Genomic DNA, 22,474 nt, shown 5'->3' on the forward strand with positions numbered 1-22,474 from the left:
GATGGAGCTGGGTAGCTGATGCTAGTACCCGTAAGTTTAAAATCGAGGGGCTGAGACAGGGCTACAGATGCCCAGGAAAAATGTTAGTAGTGCCAGGGGACCCACAATTGTTTCCAAGATGTTCCAATGACAGAGTTGGTATCAGAGATGACTGATAGTCTTCTGGAAGTGATGATGCACAAAAATTTGGTGTGTTCGGAGCCAAATCTATCCAAAGGTGCATTTTTGGATAAAAAGTAGAGCTGAATGAGTTTATGTGGACCTAAATGTGTCCTTTTCTTGAAATATCTGACCACTTTGAAGAAGAAACAGGACTTTACTTATATGCACACATGCCATATCTAGTATTTCTTGAAGATTCTACAGGGTTCATTCACCTGAGGTGTGAAATAAGTTGTAGTACTTTTTACAGTGGGGCATTACATTTTTTTTGTTGTTATGGGGAATTTCAAACCTGTATGAAAGTAGAGAGAATCCTAAAATGAACATCTCCTTATGTATGCACTACTCAGCTTCAGTAAATTCACTACTGAGTTTTATCTGCAGTCCCACTTACCTCAATCCTAGATTCTTTGGAAACAAACCCCAGACATTATATCATTTTATCTGCAAATGTTTCAATATGTGTCTTTAAAAGATTAGGTACCATTCCTTTACCTAAAAATTTAGCAATAATTTTTAACATTACAAAATAGCTATTTCAATTTTTCTGTCTCAAACTTTTTTTTTTTTTTTTTTAGAATTTGTTTGAATCTCCATCCCAACAAGGTCCCCACAGTGCTTGCTTACTAGCTGGTATGCCTCTGAAGTCTCTTTTAATGGATAATTGCCCCGCCTCCCCTTTTTTTCTTTTGCAATTGATTTGTTGAAGAAATTGGGTATTTCAGCCCTGTAGAATTACCCATGGTCTGGATTTTGCTACTTGCATCCCTAGGTGTTAACATGTTCTGCTGTTCCTCCTATTCCTGCAACTTGGTATTTAAACCTTGAGACTTGGATTTATGTCTGATTATTTGGTGTGTGGCTATTTCATAAGTGGTCTTGGGTACTTCCATCTGGGCACAGTAATGTTTCTTTTTTTGTGTGACGTTAGCAGCCAATAATAATCTTTTTTCAGACCCATATTTCACGAGGATTTATGAAATGGTTACATTTCAGTTATATCATTCTTCGCTTTTTACGTGGACTATTTCTATAAGGAGAAACTTCTCCCTATAGAAGATGATTGTTGTAGTCTGAGGTATGATATGCATAAAATAGACATAATGTATGCTTGATTCTTTCCCTGTATTTGTCAGTTTTCAAAAAATGAATCATTTAGCCAGCATCCTTCAAATGTGATCAGTGAGGTTCTTTGTTTGTTTGTTTTTAAAGCATCATTATAGATTTCTGGATTCAAACTTATTTGCTGTGTTTTCATCCTTACTGATGCCCAAATGGTCCCATCTTTGGCCAGTGGGTTCATCTTCAGGTTGGCCCCGAGTCCTCTTGACGGGACCCTATCACTCTTTCATAGCTTCCTTGCTTGTGGAACAAGGTGATAGTCCAGCTTCATCTGGTGCATTTTCTGCCCCAGACCTGGAATCAGCCATTTCTCCAAGAGGCTCTGTGTTTTTATGTAAAAATGTTATTTTGGAACTGCAATCAGGTTTCTAGGCTTTTTCATTGGACAGAGCTAGGAAAAGAATTTTTTAGGATAAAATACATGATGAATTCATACTGATACTTCCAATTCAAACTCAGAATTACAGAATTCTTATTTAACATTATCACTCTTATATCACTTTCATCTCTTTTCTCCTATGTCACAGTTGGTTACTTCCCAATGACACCAGCATCATTACTCATTTGCTTTGTCCCACAAACATACCCAGCACCATAACAGTATCAACACTATGCCAACAATATATTTACTGAAAACAATTTTACAGTTGTTTGTATAGGTCATTTTACCCTACGAGGATTGTACAATCAAATTATTTGTTGTGAAATCACTTGAAATACTTTTTAATTACTTTTTTGATTTTTTATCTTTGTTTTGTGGAATTTTTAAATATAATTTTTTTAAAAAATTTATTTATTTTAGAGAGAGAGAAAAAGAGAGAGCACACATGCTTGCGAGAGTCAGGGGAGGGGCAGAGGGAGAGGGAGAATCTCAAGCAGACTCCCTGCTAGGCACACAGAGCTGATGCGGGGCTCAATCCCAGGACCCTGAGATCATAACCTGAGCTAAAAGAGTCGGACACTTAACCAACTGAACCACGCAGGTGCCCCTAAATTTAATTTTGTTGTATAATTACATAAAATATTTATATGACCTCAAATTCCAATATACAAAATAAAATATATTTTGAGTACTGTAACTTTTGCCTCTGTCTCTAGTCTATTTCCTCTCTTTCCCATAGATAATTTTTTAAAATTGTAGTTTTGGGTTTATTATTCCATTTTTTCCTAGTTATTATAGTATTTTAAAAGATAGATATCTTTTTCTATATATCAATCTATCTATCATCTATCTAGATATAGCTTGGTCAGGGTCATTAGCAAAATTTGTAAGTTGCTGTGACAACCTGAAGCTGTAGAACCGGACTTGGGGCGGGGGGAAGAGGGGAAGAGAAGGACTGCGGACAGGTGTCAGGCTCTGACAGTCACAGCAACAGTTGTCATGATGTGGAGAGTAAAGAAAGGTGGCTCTTTCTTTCTTCCTTCCTTCCTTTCTTTCTTTCTTTCTTTCTTTCTTTCTTTCTTTCTTTCTTTCTTTCTTACTTTCTTTCTTTCTTTCTCTCTCTCTCTCTTTCTTTCTTTCTTGCTTCCTTTCTTTCTTTCTTTTTAGATTTTATTTATTTGACAGAGAGAGAGCGAGCACAAGTTGGCAGAGAAGCAGGCAGTGGAAGAGGGAGAAGCACACTCCCCACTGAGCAGGGAGCCCAATGTGGAGCTCGATCCCAGGACCCTGGGGTCATGACCCGAGCTGAAGGCAGACGCTTGACAACTGAGCCACCCAGGCACCCTGAAAGTTGGCTGTTTCTTGCTTGAGTAGACAAAGGAAAATGTTATAACTACCTGGAAGAATATTTGGAAAAATAGGATGATAGTGAGAAGCAAGGCAGAGTTGATGTTCCTTCAGCCGATATTTACGGAGGACCTAGGGTTTTCTGGGAATAGTCTTGTGGGCAAGACCAACCAAGTTTCAGGGAAGGTCCAATTCCTTAATCAGGATATATATTTGTTGTGATTATGTGGTTTCTCTGATGTTATTCATACTGTAACAGTAGTGACAAAAGTCCATTGTATTTGGTGAAAAGCACTTGTACATAAGTCCATTTCAATTCAATACATTTCAGCTAAAATAGAACAACGAATATATTTAAGATACTTCACACGGTACTATGTGGATGCAGATGAATAAAAGATATGGCCTTGTCTTTCAGGACTTTCAAAGCCAATGAGGAGAAGCAAAAAGAGACACAGACTTCCTAAAAATATAATTGTAGCAGATAAGTACTAGAATGGAAATAAGGCCTAAGGGTTATGGAAACCCAGGAGAGGAACAGTTGGTTTTGAGTTGGGGATATCTGGGAATGCTTCAGTCTGGCTCTAAGGTTCTATGGTTTCTTATTTCATTAGTTGGCTCTTGGGTAAGAATTCAGCATATGGAGAAAGGGCATCCCAGGAAGAAAGGGACCGGTGACCAATGAGAGAGTAGGTGTGTTTGTGGGGCTCCTTTACTCATAGCTGTCCTCATATGAGTCAGTTTTAAAACCATGACTCAGAGCAAAACAATTCAATCTGTTTAGAAATGTTTGATGACTTCATAGAACCTACCAGTATGGTCTCAGTGCAACATTTTTAAACAAGGAGAACATATTTCCTCTCATAGAGTTGCATTATCTAGAGTTAGCAATTAATTTTTTTTTTTTGGAAAAATAAGGCCTGTCTGTGGAAAATGCAAAAATAAAGAGCCCTCTTTAAAGATCCTGTTATTTCACAAAAATCTCAGTGCTCTTTTCACAGCCCTGTGTGTGGAATTGTCAAGTGAAACGGTGAAAAATTGTTCTCAATTGTTCTAAATGGTTATAAGGCACCATCCATTACAATGCTGCTTTTAGTTTTGCTGTGTGACTTATCAAGTTTGGGAGGGAGTAAAGTATGGTCTTGGATACTGTGGTAAGAGAAAGATATTACGGATCTTCCTTGACTTGGGTTGGGGTTACATCCTGATAAACCCAATGTAAGCTGAAAATATCCTAAGTTGAAAATGCATTTAATACCCCTAACCTAGGCAACATCATAGCTTAACCTGGCCTGCCATAAACATGCTTGGAAGACTTACATTAGCCTATGGTCAGGCAAACCATCTAAAACAAAGCCTATTTTAAAAATTTATTTATTTATTTATTTATTTATTCATTCATTCATTCATTTATTTATTCATTTATTATTTTAAAGCTTTATTCATTAGAAAGAGAGAGAAAGTGAGCGAGTGTGGGGCGAAGGGCAGAGGGAGACGGAGAGAGAAAATCCTAAGCAGACTCCCCACTGAGGTGAAGTCCCCACAGAAGGCTCGATCCCACCACCCATGAGCTCATGATCTGAGAGGAAACCAAGAGTCTGGCGCTCAACCGAGCCACCCAGAGGCCTCAACCCTATTTTATAATTAAGTATTGACGATCTCGTGTAAGTTATTGGATGCTGTACCGAACGTGAGAAACCGAGAGCTTGTCAGGTACAGGTTGCTCACCTGGTGCATGCGTGGCTGCCGTCGCTGCCGTCGCCCAGTGTCATGAGAGAGCATCTACAGCCTATCGCCAGCTGGGGAAAAGATCAGAATTCAGAATTCCAAATACAGCTTCTCCTGAATGCATACTGCTCTCACACCATTATGAAGTTGAATCATTGTAAGTTGGGGACCATCTGTATTTCATTTCATCGAACTTAAGATGCCACTGATTGGAAGATGTACCGTTATTTTAAGTCCGTTAAAAAAGAAGAAAAAAAAATCTGTTGATTAAGCTGTGACACGATATAAGATTCATTCCAATTTCAGAGTGTTAAGATGTGAAAATGAGCGCACATTTCAGAATCAATTATAAACGGCACTTCCTAAGTGTCTACTATTACCATGTTGACAAACATGATCTCAATGAATGTATATAAAGACCGAGTGACGCAGGTATCCTTGCTCTTACGTCACGGAGGAGCAAAGTGGGGCACAGTGACACTAATGACAGTGGCTAAAGATCACAGTGCTAGGAAGTGGAACAAGAGCTCCTAGCTCTTCTCAAACTTCTGCTCTTTATCAGTGACTCTCCAGTCAGGCTACATCTTGATAAATTGTGACCTTCTTGGGTGTGTCCAGCAGGGCGCCTGTTTTCGGCATGGGCATTTTTCATTTACGGCAAGCTTTATGGGGCCTCATCCTGCCCTAACTCAGATGGCTTAGCCACGAGGCACATTGAGACTTCATGAGCTTGGGAAGAGAGTAAAGGAAGGGCAGGGTTGGCCTGGGCCCAAAGGCGTTAGCTTAGCCAACATGCAACATCTGCAAAGCCAAAGCAAATAATGCAGAACTGACATAGCCAGGAATCCTTGCCCAAAGAGATCGTCTAATGGATAGGGTGGCCTAACAGGAGTTTCTGGTTGGTGGCAATGTTCAAAATCAGATAAGGGGCCATGCATGTGCTCAAGATGGCTTATCTGCTTGTCTTAGAATCCAAGGGACAAGTTCCACCACCTGTGAGAATTTAGTGCACTGAAACTCAGGATAAGCCTCTAACCTGAGCAGGGAAATGGGAAGGTTGGACAGCCTGGAAGAAGCCCGGTTTTACAATCTGGACAATCTGGTAGAAGCCGGCGAGAACTATAGCTCCGTGGGTCTGCGGAAGCTCAGGGCTTAAAGGCAGGTCCACCAGATATTCCAGACACCAACTCCATGTGCTGGTCCTCTTCTCACTGTTGACTGGCCAGGGTCCAGCCTGGTTGCGTGACCTTAGGAGCTGAGGCCAAGCAGGAAGGGCTGGAGGAGGAGGGCCATCACGTTCCTCACTTGCAAGGGAAACCAGGTGATGCCGGCCCAGGCAACAGTGAGATGCAGGCTAGACAGTCGCATTCTTGCTATTCTTCTGCTAACACTTTGTGAGCCCTCCCTTTTGAGTTTAAGTCCCATTCAGGCTCTTATTAATTATGTGGCCATAGGACAAGTCAATTAACCCCTCCTATCCTCAGTTTGCTTTCTAGGAAAATGGAAATATTTAATTCATAGTTTGGTTGTGAGGATTAAGAAAGACCAAGTTATTACGAAGTTGGTCTTGGTATGAGTTAGCTCCTCTTCCTTCCAGCTCTCCAGGCCATGTATTAAATACCACTTGTACAATTAAGGCTTATCTACTCTCCTCTGACCTTAAGAAAGCAATAATGATAATAATTTATACATAGTCTACAGTTTGCTAAAAATTGTTCTATGCATTCATTACCCTATTACCTCAAATGGTTTTTCCAACAATCCATTGAAATCCCTGGCAAAATACTATTTTTAAAAATTTCAGTTAGGGGCACCTGGGTGGCTCATTAAGCGTCTGCCTTCGGCTCAGGCCATGATCCCAGAGTCCTGGGATTGAGCCCTGCATCAGTCTCCCTGCTCCGCTGGGAGCCTGCTTCTTCCTCTCCCACTCCTCCTGCTTGTGTTCCCTCTCTTGCTGGCTGTCTCTCTCTGTCAAATAAATAATTGAAATCTTTAAAAAATAAAAAATAAAATAAAAAAATAAAAATTTCAGTTAAATAGTAACACTTAACAGTAACGAAAATAAAATATTTTTTAAAATTCCCTACTGCAGAGAGGAAAGAAAAAACTTGACATTTTGGTGGGAAAGTCTAAACTTGTCTAAACTTGCCTGTGTAAAGCAGAGGAGAGATGTCAGGGAACAGATGATGGAAGACGGTTTGTTTATTTATTTCAAGTTTTTATTTAAGTTCTAGTTAGTTAACATATAGTGTAATACTGGTTTCAGGAATAGAATTCAGTGTTTCATCACTTACATACAACACCCAGTGCTCATTACAACAAGTACCCTCTTTAATCTCCATCACCCATCTGGCCCATCCTCCACCCACCTCCCACCGTCAACCCTCAGTTTGTTCTCTATTATGCAGAGTCTCTTACGGTTTGCCTCTCTCCCTCTCTCTTTTTTTTCTTCCCTTACGTTCATCTGTTTTGTTTCTTAAATTCAACATATGAGTGAAATCATTTGCTAATTGTCTTTCTCTGACTGATTTGTTTCGCTTAGCATAATACACGCTAGCTCCATGATTCTAGGAATGTAAGAGTCACTAACTTTTAAATGATTGTTTGAGTAATATTAATAAAAATCTTTTTGGGTACATGTTCAGATGCCAAATGATTCTTGACTGTTTAAAAAGTGGTTCTCCTTGGTTTCTAGAGAGGGATTTTACCTTATATGTCTAATATCCCTGAAAGAGTTTCTGCCCGAGAAGTATTAATTGTGTTCAATAGCAACAGAATACTAAAATGACTTTTTTTTTTAAAAATATTTTATTTATTTATTCGACAGAGATAGAGACAGCCAGCGAGAGAGGGAACACAAGCAGGGGGAGCGGGAGAGGAAGAAGCAGGCTCATAGCGGAGGAGCCTGATGTGGGGCTCGATCCCATAACGCTGGGATCATGCCCTGAGCCGAAGGCAGACGCTTAACCGCTGTGCCACCCAGGCGCCCCCTAAAATGCCTTTTAACAAGAAAGTTCTTGATTGCTTGTGAAGTGCTGTGGGCTATTTCCATTCTAAACGACTGAAGCATACACTTATGGAAAAGCAAAGTACACCTAACACAAAATCTGGTTGAGAGCAGAGCTCTGAGGAAATGAGACATTTGACAGGTAAACATTTGTCTTTGGGGTGAGACTTCCGTTTGTTTGAGAACGGACCACTTGAATGAATCCTTTTAGTAATGTATCTATAAGGCAAACACCTATTCATTTCTCTTAGGGAGGCCTAGCAAGTAGGAATAATAACCCCAAATGCAAAACCTTCAGAGTAACCTATTGTGTTCTGTTTAACAATGTAAGTGTAGTATCTTAGCAAGTTAATGAAAACAAATTTTCCTAAATCTGCATTTAGACTGTCCTGGTTGCCTGGAAACGATGTGTTGGTAGAGTTAGGTGTATTTTTGTCCAAGCAGTGTTCATACAAGACCAGGAGCCATCAAAGTCATACAGGCCTGGACCTCCTTTCAGCTCAGGGCCAACGGAAGCCTGTGATGTAGATACAGACCAGCTTGAAGCAGCACCAGAGGGACTGGACAGCTGGTTTCCTATCCAGGAGTTAAGATGGATAACTTTGATTTGGGGGCAAAGTTTGGGGATTCCCCTGATTGTGCCAGCTACGACTTTGAGCGGAGGGTCGCAGCACCCGGAAGGAAATGGACGCCCATGCACCTGCCATCCTGGAGGTGGCAAAGAGAAGGGCCTCAGCCTGGGGAGAGAGGCTTCCCATCTTCCCCGGCGGCAAAAAGGGGACTGAGTTTGGATGCTGGAATATGAAGGTGCCTGAAAATTCCTGTGGATGGGGTGCAGCTGGCCCCGACCCCCAGTGGGCAAAGACCTGTGGGGGCTGGGCAGTGATAGTCAACTGGTGTTTGGGCTGTGACTCTCAGAGCAGCGGCCTGGAGCCCTAGCTGTGGGCTACCTTCTCCATGTATTTCCATTCTCCCTGCTCTTTCAGCAAAGCCTTGTTTAAAGGGACTGCTTCTTCTAAGCTGCGCCTCGAGGCATCAGTGGAGGCAGACGTGAGACTGGGAAAGCAGAAACGGCCTGGAGGGGCAGGTGGAGAGTGAGCAGAGGCCCTGTGCATAAAGTAGACCGATCATCTGGAGAGCGAGTCTGGCTGCGGGAGCCCGAGCGTCTGTGAAACACGTCTTTATTCCTCACGTTTTCACTTCTCTCTTTGAGGGGTAGCCCATTGAAAGAGGAGACTTTCTACTATCATAGGCATGTGTGTCAGGGTTATTTGGGCATAGAAGAGAAGGCTGACCCCTGAGAACTGGAGAATTTAGGAGAATATTTGAGTTGTGCAGTCTTAAACACCCAACTCGGGATCTTCATCAGGCCCTGTCAGCCTGGTGTCTGGGTTCAGCATCTTTCTGAGTGCTCCTTTAGCACCCTGGGTGCTAATATACAAATAAATTAAAATCATTAACATTTGAGTGCTCATGTCGTGCCAAACAGTGAGTTAAGGGCTTAAATGGCTTATCTCGTTCAGTACTTTGGTATGCCCACTTTTCAGAGGGGGAAACTGAAACTTGGAGAAGTTATGTGATTTGCCTCAAGTCCCACAGCTAAGCATTCACAGAGTCAGGGTGTGAACCCCGATGGCCTGTCCCAGAACCCACGCAGCCAGGGATTAAAATGTACTCCTTTTATTCCTCCCTTCGTTTGTTTAAGGAAAATGCAAATTTCCTTAGGCTAGTATCTGTTTTTTAAATCTCTGTCTCCCTATCTTTTAGCATAGTGCTAGCTACATAATAAATGTTTGGCAAATGTTTATGGAAGGATGAACGGATGACAGAGCCTGAGGAGCAAAAGTCTGAGAAAACATACTCGAGGCTCTTCTTACAGTTTCTGAATGAATACAGCAGTGTGCTCCCCTCTGCTCTTGGCACATAATACCCGCTCGATAAACGTTAGCTATTATTACCCTTATTGGAAACAAAAATACATTTAAAAAACATTTATTTTTGCACAGGAATGCATCAGACACCTTAGTTTTTCCACAATTTCTTTTACTTTGCTTATTTCTCTACCGTCTTAGAACAAAGTGAGCATTTAGCTTCTGTGCAGTATTCTGAATGTAAAGGAGTTAAATATCATTTTTGATAGACTTTTCCCCTGAAATGTTATCTGTGTTTGCCTGAAATATGAATACAGTTAAGCAGAAAAGAGAGCTGCTGCAAGTTCAATTTAAGTGATCTGCAGCATAAGAATGTGAGAATACAGATGACATGGAATGTAAAAGAGTTTCTTATCGTAGGCTGCCAGCCACCACAGCCCGAGGACAAAAGCCAGCTGCCGGGTTAGAGGAATATTGTGATTTTAGTATAAAACAAAATTCAAGTTTTCTCACTTTTGCCTTTATCATCAATCCATTCCCATTATTCTTGCTACAGAAGTATCTAAATTGATTTCACTTTAAAAATCTTATAAATAGAAAATGGTACTATGGTGCCAAATTATGTATGGCATTGGGATATCCTGTTGCAGGTGTCTTTGCAGAGGTAGGTAGGGAGGTTGAATGAGTTTTATTACTTTTGTTGTTACTATTATTATTATTATTAATCTTTTACCCATTTGTGGCAGAATCTGCTAGCTGCACACCTCAATAGCCATTTTCTCTCATCCTCAATAACATAACCCTGCATTTAGATGGGGACAATATACTCACTGAAAGTCTTCTTTGCAACTAGGTGTCCAATGGGATCCTGTGATGAAATTCTGCTCAATGATACCTAAGTGGAAGTGTTGTGAGTTATTTCTGGAAAATCTCATTAAAAGGGAGGGAGTAGACCCTTCTTTTCCTCTTCTTTCTTCCTGTAGCTTGAAGTGCGAATATAATGGCTGGAGCTCCAGCAGCTAGCTTGGACCATGAGGAGACTTTGCACACAGAAGCCATGAATCTCAAAGAGGCTACAAGGAAAGATACTGGGTCTCTAACACTATGTAGACTCCATACTAGCCTTGAATGGCCAATATCTGGTCACTACATGACAAAGATGCAAAATTGTATCTCTTTTCCACTGTCAGTCTGGATCTTCCTGTTTTTATGCAGCCAAGCCCAATTCTAATAAATATTCAAAGAAAGTAACAGAAACTTTTCAAGAAAACTTTCTCTGTATTTCTCTCAGTGTATTAAAGTACTTCGATGGTGTTGGGTTTTGTTGCTCTTCATCTCCAGCTTTTTAGTCCTATTGTTCCTCCTTCGATAATCTTTTAGGCTTCCTTTAAGATGTCAGCTGCTTTGAGGACCCTTATTGCTATACTCCTATTTTCAGTGTCTCTGTATGGGTCTTATAATTTCCTCCATTCTCATTTCTCTCTTCGCTGAAATCCTCATGAGGCCCCAGCATAAAATTACACTTACATCAATGAGCATAGACGTGTCTCATTAATTCAGAGGGTAGGAACTTGTGAAAACAATTGCTCTAAGTGATTTTTTCTTTAATAGGATTTGTGGAAACTAATTTTTAGATAGTGTGTCTATGATGATAGATTAGCAAACACTGAGTTGAACACAGACAGTCGTGATTTCAACCAAGCATTTGATAGTTTCCGCTGAGACGCAGAGATTGAAAAAAACAAAAAACAAAGAACTCCAGCTAAGGTTTGACTCCCAGCTCTGACTGTTAATAGCTGTATGAACTTGGAAAAGATACCTAAACTTCTTGAGTCTCATTTTCCTTATCTATAAAGTTGTGATCAAGATGAAAAGAGCCAATGCACGTGTAAAAACAATGTTTTTGTTAGTTTTAATGTACTTTTTTGTACTTTAATGTCCTTTAATGTAACGAGTTTGGATCAGTGGAAAGAAATCTGGGTCCAGAACTAAGGGTGCACATACTAGCTGTGCAATTTTGGCCAAATTAGTTAATATCTCTGAGCCTCAGTTTTCTTATCTGTAAAATGGGGAAATTAATAGTATTGCCTTGCGGGGCTGTTGTGAGGATTACAGAAAATAATGTATATGGAGATTCTGAGAGAGTACATGGTACTCAGAAAATGATAAATACTAGTATTCTTGTGGTTGTTACTGCTATTCCTACAAGAGGGTTCTATCCACTAGTGTCGACCAACACTGGCTATACCAAATGCATTTTCCCAGCTCACCTGACCCCTAACGCCTCAGGGTTGTCTCTCCCGCCATAGCCGCTGTGGTGAAGGACTCTCTGTGGGTCCTTGCATTTCTTTTACCTGAGACGAATGCCCAAAATCTCTGGTCCCTCTTACCTTTCCAGATTTGTAGTTTCCCTAGGGGTTGCTAAAGAGGCCACAAGCTGGGTGTTTAGGGAAATCAATTCCTCATGGAACAAACTTTGGTTAGTGAAAAGAAGAAGTCAGGACAGAGCTAGCAGATACATTCCTTCTCCATTTTCCCCCCTACCATAGACTGTTGTCAGTCATAGTTTCTCCATTTAATCTGTGCAGGCATACCCTGCGTGGTCGAATTGCAACACCAGTCAAGCAATCGCTTGCTATAGAAGAGTAGCCAGCATGGTCAGTGCATTACTGTGCTACCTCTGATCCTCCTCTGACTCACTTGTCTTTCCTTTCACTCTTGCTGCCCTGGGACTGCACCTGCCAAGAAAGTCTTGCTGCGGAATCATCTTTCCTAGGGAACTCAGACTAACATACTAACTTTCGGGCAGTGACTTGAGATAGAAGCTGAGTCCCTACCTTCTGGGAGCTTACAGTTTAGGCCAAGAGACAGATAGAGAAAGCATGAACCACAGTACAAAGCCATGCATGAGGACAACATACAGTCTCATCTTTGAGATCTCCCAAACTTGGGTAGTTGTCTCTAGTTCTGGTTATTATTATTATTTTTTGTGCCAATTGAAACATCTTGATTTTTTTTGCTCGAATTTGCTTGCAATGTTGCTCTTAGTCCTCTGAGATCTATTCAAGCTCCTCACCTTATGTAGAGGCCAGCATTTTCCTTGGGATTTCAATAATAGATTTTGAATGTGTTCAGGTCGCTGTAGGCATTTTGCTTTGGAAAATATAGCATTCAGTTTTTCTTTAATAATAGCATTTTGTCATCGTTCCCTTTTCCTAAAATCAAATTACTGTCAGAATTTTATTTTTGCCTTCTCCCTCCAGTCAGATAATTGAATGTAATGATGTTGTTTACCCATAGATACTGTCTAGACTAATTTTTTGCCTGCTTTTTTGAAACTAATTTAGCAGACTCTGCAGCCTAGCTAGCTACCTACAAGATACCATAATGGGTGTTTTGGGCTTAGGCTTTAATATTTCTGCACATTATTGTCTCTAAGTGAGGACAAAAACGTGACTGAATTTGAAAAGTGCCAGAAATTTGCTTTAGTTGACTAAAGGTAGAAGATAAAACCTGTTATGGGGCAATCTCTTCGTTTTGGGGGGATTACATTAGTGAGTTGTCTTGTTCTTGTGGATATAAATTAAGTCTATGAATTAAATATTGCCACTTAAATGATCTCAAACTTGACGCAATACTGCTAATTTTTATTTCGTAACATTTCTGAGGGTCAGGAATTCAGGAGCAGCTCAGTTGAGTGGTTCTGCCTTGGAGTCTCTTGGAAGTTTTCAGTTCAGATGTTGGCCAGGGTTGCCATCCTCAGAAGGCTTGACTGGAGCTGGACGATTCACTTCCAAGGCGGCTCACTCAGACAGCTGGCAAGTCAATGCTGGCTGTTGGCAGGAGACCTGAGTTCCTCACCACTTGCATCTTCCATGGGGCTGCATTGATGTCATCGTGACTGGGTGGCTGGTTTCCCCAGGGTGAGTAATCCAAGAGAAAACATGGAAGTGGCATTGTTTTTCGTTTTTGTTTAAATTTTTTTTTTTAATCGGGGAGCCTTGAAAGTCACACACTGTCACTTGTACCATATTCTATTGGTGACCCAGACCAACCCTCATAGTCCGTGGGAGGGGACTACCCGGAGCACGCACCCCAGAAGAGAACCAGTAAGGAACTATTCTAGAGATGGACTGCCACGTTAGGTAGCACTGTTTATTTTTCTGGAAAGCCTTTTAACTGTGGAATAGCCCAAATGAAAATATGTCAGACTTGCTTTAATAATAATATTCTAAAAACCTGACCTGATGGGGGGTCGGCATGCAACTCTGTAAAGATTAATTTTTTAAAGATTTTATTTATTCACTTTGACAGAGAGAGAGAGCACAAGCAGGGGGAGCGGCAGGCAGAGGGAGAGGGAGAAGCAGGCTTCCCACTGAGCAGGGAGCCCGATGCAGGACTCAGTCCCAGGACCCTGGGATCATGACCTGAGCCGAAGGCAGATGTTTAACTGACTGAGCCACCCAGGCGTCCCTCTGCAAAGATTAATTTGATGTCAAGTGATTTTTCTGCCTTCTCTGCTGCAGAAAGCACAAGATGAAGACCAAAAAAAAAAAAAAAAAAAAAAAAAAAGAGAGAGCAAGAGAGAGCGAGCTGTCCATTGGAAGACTTATAAGTGTGGGGTAAAACCTTAACCTTAAGTTCTCTCCAGTTAAAACCTTAGTAACTCAAAGTTCCTGGGATTCACCCTTCTGGCAAAGTTCCCCACAGAAACGTCTGTGATTCTCCCGAGGAGGCCTGGCTTCCCACGCACCCATAAACCGGCCCATTGGGAATAAGCTTCACAGGACCCTGCTTTGTTCTCCCTCCTCCCCACCAGCTTCTCAGAGGCCCTCTCTGCAGCCTCCACTTTGGGATTCCTGTCCCAGGCCAGGGGAAGGAGGAATGGTCCGGAGAGGGCCTCTTGCGCCCCACTGCGTTGCCGGGGCCCTGCTGCCTCACAGCCTGTCCCTCTGACCAGCACTGAGTCTTTCATCCAAACAGGTCCTCTTTGCCTCGGAGTAACTCTCTCCCAAGAACACACAAGGACAAGCAGCAGTTTTCTTTTTCAGCACTCTGCGTCTTGAATATAACTAACCTTCCACCTTGTATTTCCAGGCTGCTACTTCCGCCCCGTGGTTTACATAGTCTGCTGGGTTCTCCCTCTCCTGCCGAGTGTCTTCCCCCAGATGGGCTGTCAGAGCTAAGCAAATCTGTCAACACTGGACGTGTGGCATAGCACAAGGTTGTGATCAAAACTGATCGCAAGTATTAAAAACTTAAGCTGTCCTCTTCTAGCTCAGCTTTAACAAGTGCTAAACATCCATGCCAAGGTTGTTTGGACTTTTGCCAGATCCTCTGCACTTCGAGCATCCTTGTGATGCCCCACGTACGGCACCATTTACAGCAGGCGCTGGCCTCTTGTCTAGATATTTTATGCGTAAGTGCTAAATTAATCAAGCTTCGTGTCTTGGCTTTGTCAAGTCTCCTGGGCCGGGGCCCTGGGAATCCCACCTATCTTCTGGGAATTCTGCCTCCGAGGTGCCATCCACATCCATCTGCTCCTTCTTTCCACTGCCACTGACTTGGGTCAAGCCCTCATCACGTCTTTCACCGATCGCTCCAATCAATATGCAAACTTGGCTTCCCCTGTTTAAATTCACCCTCATCTCTGCTGCTGGGATCATCTTTCTCCTGCTTGAAGTCCCTTCATGGGTCTCCTCACAGGTTCTGGGATCAAATTCAAGTTACAAGAGAGCCCACAGATTTTTGCCTGCCTCTCTGACCTCATTTCCATCATCCCTCCTCCTGTGCTTGTTGGCAGCCATTCACCTTGCAATTACCTTAAATTTACACTGTTTAATGCCCTATGCTTTTGCAAATATTATTCCTTTGCCTTATGTGCATTTCCTACTCAGACTTCAAGACCTAGGGTGGGTGTCGTCTCCTGTAAGACCCGTTTCTGTTCTGAGCTAGATGCCTCTCCCATGTGCCACATGGCTCTTCTACCTGTCTTTCTCCGTGTGAGATGAAGCATGCATTGCACTTAAAGTTACAGGTTCTAGAGCCAGAGTAAATGGGTTTAATCACATTTCTTTTATTACTAGCTATGTGACCTCTGGCAAGTTTCTTAGCCTATTTAATGCCTCAGTTTTCCTGACTGTAAAATGTTAATGGTGCCTCATGTGGTGGTCTTGGGCTTTTTGTGCTGAGTTGATATAGATGGAGTATTTGGAATAATGTCTAGGTTTAATGCTGTCAGCTGTTCCCAATAATTTATTTTAGTTTCAGTTTGTTCCATACAATTCTAAGCTTTTAAAGGCATGGACCTTGTCTTTGTTTTCTCAGTATCTATTGTGAAGAAGGCATTTCTGTGAACATATAAATGAACTATAAGTGGTACATGCAACGTATTCCACTTGATGGTACTTTTCTATTCTCCAGTAATTTCCATCACATTTAGTTCATATACGAACAAGCTAGCAGTGTGCCCAGCAAGACTTTAAATAATTATAGTGACAGCATATGTTTATATGAGATTACATTATTCAGTTCCAAAGCAAGGTTTCTAAACTCAGAAATAAGTTTAGATATCTTATCTAACGATAAGGATATCTAAGGATAATCTAGAAAGATAATCTAAGTTTGCTAGAATTTTATTATTTGGATAATTTGTATTCTAAAATCGGCACTATTCTTTCTTGGTGGTGTAAGACATCTTTTATGATACTGTATATCACTAGGTTCAAATGACCACAGAATTTGTATGTTGGTCATGTTGGCTTAGTTGGAAATTCTCTTTCCTATCTTCTTTTTTTTTTTTTTTTAAGATTTTTTTTATTTTATTTATTCATTCGACAGAGAGAGAGACAGCCAGCGAGAGAAGGAACACAAGCAGGGGGAGTGGGAGAGGAAGAAGCAGGCTCATAGCGAAAGAGCCTGATGTGGGGCTCGATCCCAGAACGCTGGGACCATGCCCTGAGCTGAAGGCAGATGCTTAACCACTGTGCCACCCAGGCGCCCCATCTTCTTTTTTTTTTTAAATAAAGATTTCATTTATTTATTTGACAGAGACAGCCAGCGAGAGAGGGAACACAAGCAAGGGGGAGTGGGAGAGGAAGAAGCAGGCTCCCAGCAGAGCAGGGATGCGGGGCTCGATCCCAGGACCCTGGGATCACACCCTGAGCTGAAGGCAGACACTTAACGACTGAGCCACCCAGGCGCCCCTCTTTCCTATCTTCTTTGAATCTCTTACTATTTTTGTATTTTAAGTAGTATTTGAAAATCCATCAGGTGTCCAATAGACTAACAGCAAGCAAGCTCTGGCCATCTGCATTACGCATCCCTGAGAAAGGGTTGCTAAACAGCATGAGATTTCATTTCACAAAAACATCTTCTGGTAAATACATGAGACATTCATCATCCTCCATTTATAGAGTATTACGTTTTTATTTAATAAGTGTAGAATCATTTTGAGACTAACCACATTGTTTAGCTGTCAGTAATCATCTGGATGTTTACAGTAGAATTAGATTTGACTATGAATGATAGAAACCCAAAATAATACTGGCTGAAACAAGTTTGAAATTTCTTTCTCTCTCCTGTAAACATAGGCAGTCCTGGGCTGCATGGCAGTTCAGTCCTCAGAGACCAAAGCTCTTTTACTTTGTTGCTCTATCATCCTCAACATACAGGTTTCAACTCCTAGTTTACGGTGGTGGCTCCAGCTCCAGCTCCAGCTCCAGCTCCAGCTTTCACATCCTCAGTCCAGTCAGCAGGAAAGAGGAAAAGGGAAAAAAGTACTTTGCTGGTATTGAAGGAAACTTTTCGGAAGTTGTAAATACTTTCCATTGATCTGCACTTGTTTACATGGCCACGACTGGTCAAAGGAAGGGTTGGAAATGAAGCCTTTGTCCTGGCTGGCCATGAGCTCAGCTAAAAATTGGGGTCCTATTTCTGAGAAGGGGTAGATACATATTAGAGGATGACAATCAGTGTGTACCACTTTTTGTCTTCCTGTCATTTAACTGTCTCAGGTAACTAGGTCCAAGACTGAAGAAATGGTGAAATGGTCTTATTGATGTCAAAATTATGCACTGAGATATTTTTGACCCTTTCTTAATGTGTTAGCTAGTGTGAGACTATTTTCAAATTTTAGAAGCTATGTTGACTTTATGAATTGATTCCAAAATTAAAAATATATATATACATATATAAATGTTGTTGCAAATAACTTTCTCATAAAGGAGCAATAAAAATATTAAGTGACATATAACACAAAATGAAAAAGTAGACAAAGTGGATTTCATAATAACTGAAGTGTATCAAAGGATACTATCAACAGACTGAAGAGACAACCCATGGAATGGGAGAAAAGCATTTACAAATCATATGTCCGGGAAGGGATTAATATCCAGAATATATAAAGAACTCCTTCAACTCAACAACAACAAAAGCCAATTTAAAAATGGGCAGAAGACATTTATCTAAAGAAAAAGAACAGGGGCTCCTGGGTGGCTCAGTTGGTTAAGCATCTGCCTTTAATTCAGGTCACGATCCCAGGGTTCTGGGAATAAGCCCTGTGTTGTATTCCCTGCTCTGCCCCTCCTCCCACTATGTCCTCTCTCTCTCTCTCTTAAATAAATAAAAAAACCTTAAAAAAAAGGAAAAAAATACAAATGGCCAGTGAGCACATGAAAAAGATGCTTAACATCGCTTACCATTGAAGAAATGCAAATCAAAACCACTTTATATCCATTAGGATGACTATAATATATAATACATATAGAACACAGTAAACAGAAAATAACAAATGTTGATGAGGGTGTGGAGACACTGGACCTCTCGTGCATTGCTGGTGAGACTGTAAAATGGAGCAGTCACTGTGAGAAAATGGTATGGTGGTTTCTCAAAAAAGTTAAAAATAGAATTACCACATGATCCAGCAATTTCATGTCTGGGGATATACCTGAAACTCTGGGGATATACCTGAAAGAACTGAAAGCAGGGACTCAAAGAGACATTTGCACATCGATGGTTGTAATGGCATTGTTTTCAATAGCTAAAAGGTAGAAGCAACCCAAGGGATTAGCAATGCAAGAATGGATAAACCAAATGTGATAAACGCATACACTGGAATAGTATTCAACCTTAAAAGAAAGGCAGTTCTGACATGGGTTACAATGGATGAACCCTGAAGACATTTTGCTGAGTAAAAGAAGCCAATCACAAGAGGACAGATACTGTTGAATTCCACTTATACTAAGTTCCTAGAGTCACCAAATTCCTGGAGAGAGATAGCAGAATGGTACTTGCAAGGGGCAGGGGAGGGGGGAATGTGGAGTTATTGTTTAATGTTTATGAAGTTTCAGTTTGGGAAGATGAAGAAGTGCTAGAGATGCCTGGTGGTGCTGGCTACCTACCAATGAGAATGGACTTACTGTGACTGTACACTTGAAAGTGACTAAAATGGGAAGTTTTGTATTATACAGATTTGACCACAATAAAAAATGGTTAAAACGTATTGAAAATGTGGGTAGTTTTACAAACACGCATTTATGTGATCTGACTTGAAACTCATGCCAGAGAGTTTTACCAAGAATCTTGATCCTATTTTGAAATTCTATTAAAATATTTCAAAAACAGAAGTAGAGAATAACATATAAAGAAACTTCTAGTTCCCTTAACCCATTGGTAACACCTCAATTTATAATAAGACTGTTTTTGTGAATGGTTATTCCACTGCCCCAATTGTTGAGCACCATTTGTAGGGACAATCCTTACTGCCATGATCTGAAAAGCCAACTATGAACTCTTCATATTTGTAAGCTTTTATACAGACATGTGTGTCCCAAGAAAAGCCTTAGAAAACCTGCCTTATCACAAACTCTGCAAAAGAAGCACACTGTATAGACCACAGGTGGAGACTTTTTCCTGTAAAGAGCCAGACAATAAATATTTTAGGCTTTGTGGGCCACATTAGGCTTGGTGAATATTCTTGGTTTTTTTCTTTTAAAATATGCCCATAAAAATTTAAAAACCTTCTCAGCCTGCAGGACCATACCAAAAAAAGCTGTTTCCAGACTTGGACAATGGCTATAATTTCTTGACCCCTAATAGACTTTTGAGGTCCTTCTGGGGCCAACCCACAGCAGCGTGGCAGTTGTGAGCAACTATATAATCACGGTCAGCCCATTTTTAGCTGGCAACCTCTGTCTGGGCCCAATTCAAATAAGGTAGTTCCAAGTCTGATTATATCAATGCATGTGTATAAAATACCCACTTAAAATTTCTTAGCCATTTTTTATTGCGGTAAAATCTTATTGTGGTATTCATGGACGTGGAATCCGATGGACCCATCTGCAACTCTGAGAAGGAAGCATTTAGAAGGGAGCAACCCAGGAGAAACAGAGTAGGTCCTAAGAGTGACACACCTAGAAGAGTCTCAGTTCCCATCCTAGTGTTTACATACAAGAAACCCCTTTTTCTTGAAGAAATGTAAGTGTTATGTTCCTTGTAACCGAAAGAATCTAAAATGCTCTCATTTACTGCAAATGCCAATTGGTACAAACACTTTGTAAGACAGTCTGGTTAATATCTACTAAGTTGAACATGAGCATGTCAATGACCCAGCAATTCCACGGTTGGTATTTTACCTACAGAAATTCTTGTGCATTTGTACCAGAAGATACATGTGCAAGAATGCTCACAGCAGACAATACGTGCCCACAGAGGATGCCGTTAACCTGGTCAAATCTCAACTCTGCCACTGACACAGGTGTGTGACCCCAGAAAAGTAGATTATTTCTCTGTACCTCATTTTCTTTATCTGTAGGAGGGGAGAATTATTTAATCATCACAAGGTTGTAGGGATTCAATAAGTTAATTTATGTAAAATGCTGTGCTGATAGCAAATGCTCTAGTAGTCTTAGCTGTGGTTGGGACTCATCATTATAGCAGCATTGCTCGTAATAGGAAAAACTGAAAACAACACATCCATCGAGAGAGGGCGGATAAACGAACTGCGGTATATTCACGCTACGGAATATTATACAGCCTAGGAGTGAAAAGAACGAACTAGAGCTATCTATATGAACAGGTCTAAATCTTAGAAACAATTTTGAGAGAAAAAGGCAGGCACAGAAAAACACAGATACTATACCCCCATGTTACAAAATAAGCAAAATTCAACTTATTATGTAGAGGCACTCATAAAAATACACAGAGAAGCAAGGGAATGGGAAAGAGAAACTTAAGATAGTGAGTAGGGAAATGGACTGGGAGACACCTAGAGTATTTTGTCAACAAAACACTGACATCATTAAAAAAAAAAGTTTATAAGCTGAGTAGTAGGTTCCTGGGTGTTGGTCTCATTACGCTACAAATGTAGAACAGTAAATCCCAGTGAACCAAACCTAAATGTGACGATCAATTAAATGTAAGATAAAATTTACATGGTATGAACCGAATTTGTTGAAAATCAGGAGATAAGAATTAAAACAAAGGAAATTGTTAACATGCTGTATAGAGATTTGTTAAGAACTAAATTGGTTGGATGGAGTTTGCTCTAGAAAATACTTTCTTGATAAAAATCTATCAGTGCTGATATACTCCTGATTAAAATGTTTGTCTTTGTAAATTCAAAGTCAGTGTGACCTGGGGGCCAGCATAGCTAGCTTCAATCATCCTATACATAGTTAACGATACCTTACCAATACAATAAGCATTGAATTTATATAGTGAGATTTACACACTCAAAGGAAAAACAAGAGTTCTGGGTGGGACTTCAGCAGGGGGCAGGTGTCAGGTGTCAGGAAAACCTAACTAGCCAGGTCATTAAAAAGTAAAATTGCAAGAGAGTAATTCTTCCCTAGAAATAAGAGGGATAGGGGAAAATACCAGGAAATACCACTATGTTATAAAAAAGAAGAGGGAATTCCAGTGTGAAGTGATCGTTTGGGTAGTAAGGTTGATTTACTTTCCCCAAGATTTAATTATGCTGGTACATGGAGTTTAGGAGTGGACATATCTTTGGACAGCTTCACTTCCAAAAGCCACTGCATACTTAGCTAGTTTCCCAGGCAACAGCAGGTACACTGCCTTCTGGATATCTTCAGGGGTGAGGGTACAGCGATTTCTGAAACACATCAGGCTGCAGGCTTCCATAGAAATGCGCTCAAAGATGTCATTGATCAGGGTGTTCATGACGTCCAAGGTACGAGATGATATGCCCCTCTGGGGAACCACTTCCTTTAGGACCCTGTTAATGTAGAGTGAATAATTTCTATGGCCAAAATCAGTGCTGGAATGTGATTTCTTTTTGGAGATTGGGCTTCGATGTCCTCTGGAGCACTTGTTCTTTTTGGTGATGGATCTGGCCATTGTAGATGTTGTTCTTCTTAGCAGAGTGGAGAGGAGAAGGGCCTAAAGGTGGGGGGAGGGGAGCTCTCATATATATATATATATATAGGCATGCAACAATCAGCCTTTTGGGGCTTCTCTTTGATTGGAGGTTACTCTTCCTATGTCACAATCACCTAGCAACAGCACTGATTTGTTGTTATGGGAAAAATCTTGTTGGTTGGCCAACCTAAAGCTTTCCTAAGAGGATAGAGTGTTGTAGAAGGATTGAGGTTGGCTTCAGGGCGGAAGAAAATGCTCATTTTTCTTACTTTATTTCTTGGCAGTTTGCAAGCATAACATACAATATTTTCAGAATTGGACAAATATCACTTTGGGGGGTTGGTAGCAGGAACACAAAGGGAAAGGTACCATAAGCCTTTTATGGGGAAATCTCTGTTTATAAGAGTTTTCATAAGGTCATTTTACAAGCAAATGAACAATAAGCCATTAAATATCTTGAAGTGATTGTTTTAT

At 40.8% G+C, this 22,474-nt stretch overlaps 1 protein-coding gene across 1 annotated transcript; it reads right to left on the minus strand.

Annotated features, from left to right (window-relative positions):
* Positions 1-21,487: 21,487 nt before the first annotated feature.
* On the minus strand, positions 21,488-22,010 carry LOC123800260 (histone H2B subacrosomal variant-like). The gene has a single exon (XM_045809863.2). It carries the CDS (start codon positions 21,977-21,979, stop codon positions 21,611-21,613), a length of 369 nt encoding a protein of 122 aa, XP_045665819.1. The 5' UTR covers positions 21,980-22,010; the 3' UTR covers positions 21,488-21,610.
* Between the last annotated feature and the right edge of the window lie 464 nt (positions 22,011-22,474).

This window comes from Ursus americanus, chromosome 5 (genome assembly GCF_024610735.1).
Source record: "Ursus americanus isolate L20-20 chromosome 5, mUrsAme1.1.p, whole genome shotgun sequence".
Lineage (NCBI taxonomy): Eukaryota > Metazoa > Chordata > Mammalia > Carnivora > Ursidae > Ursus > Ursus americanus.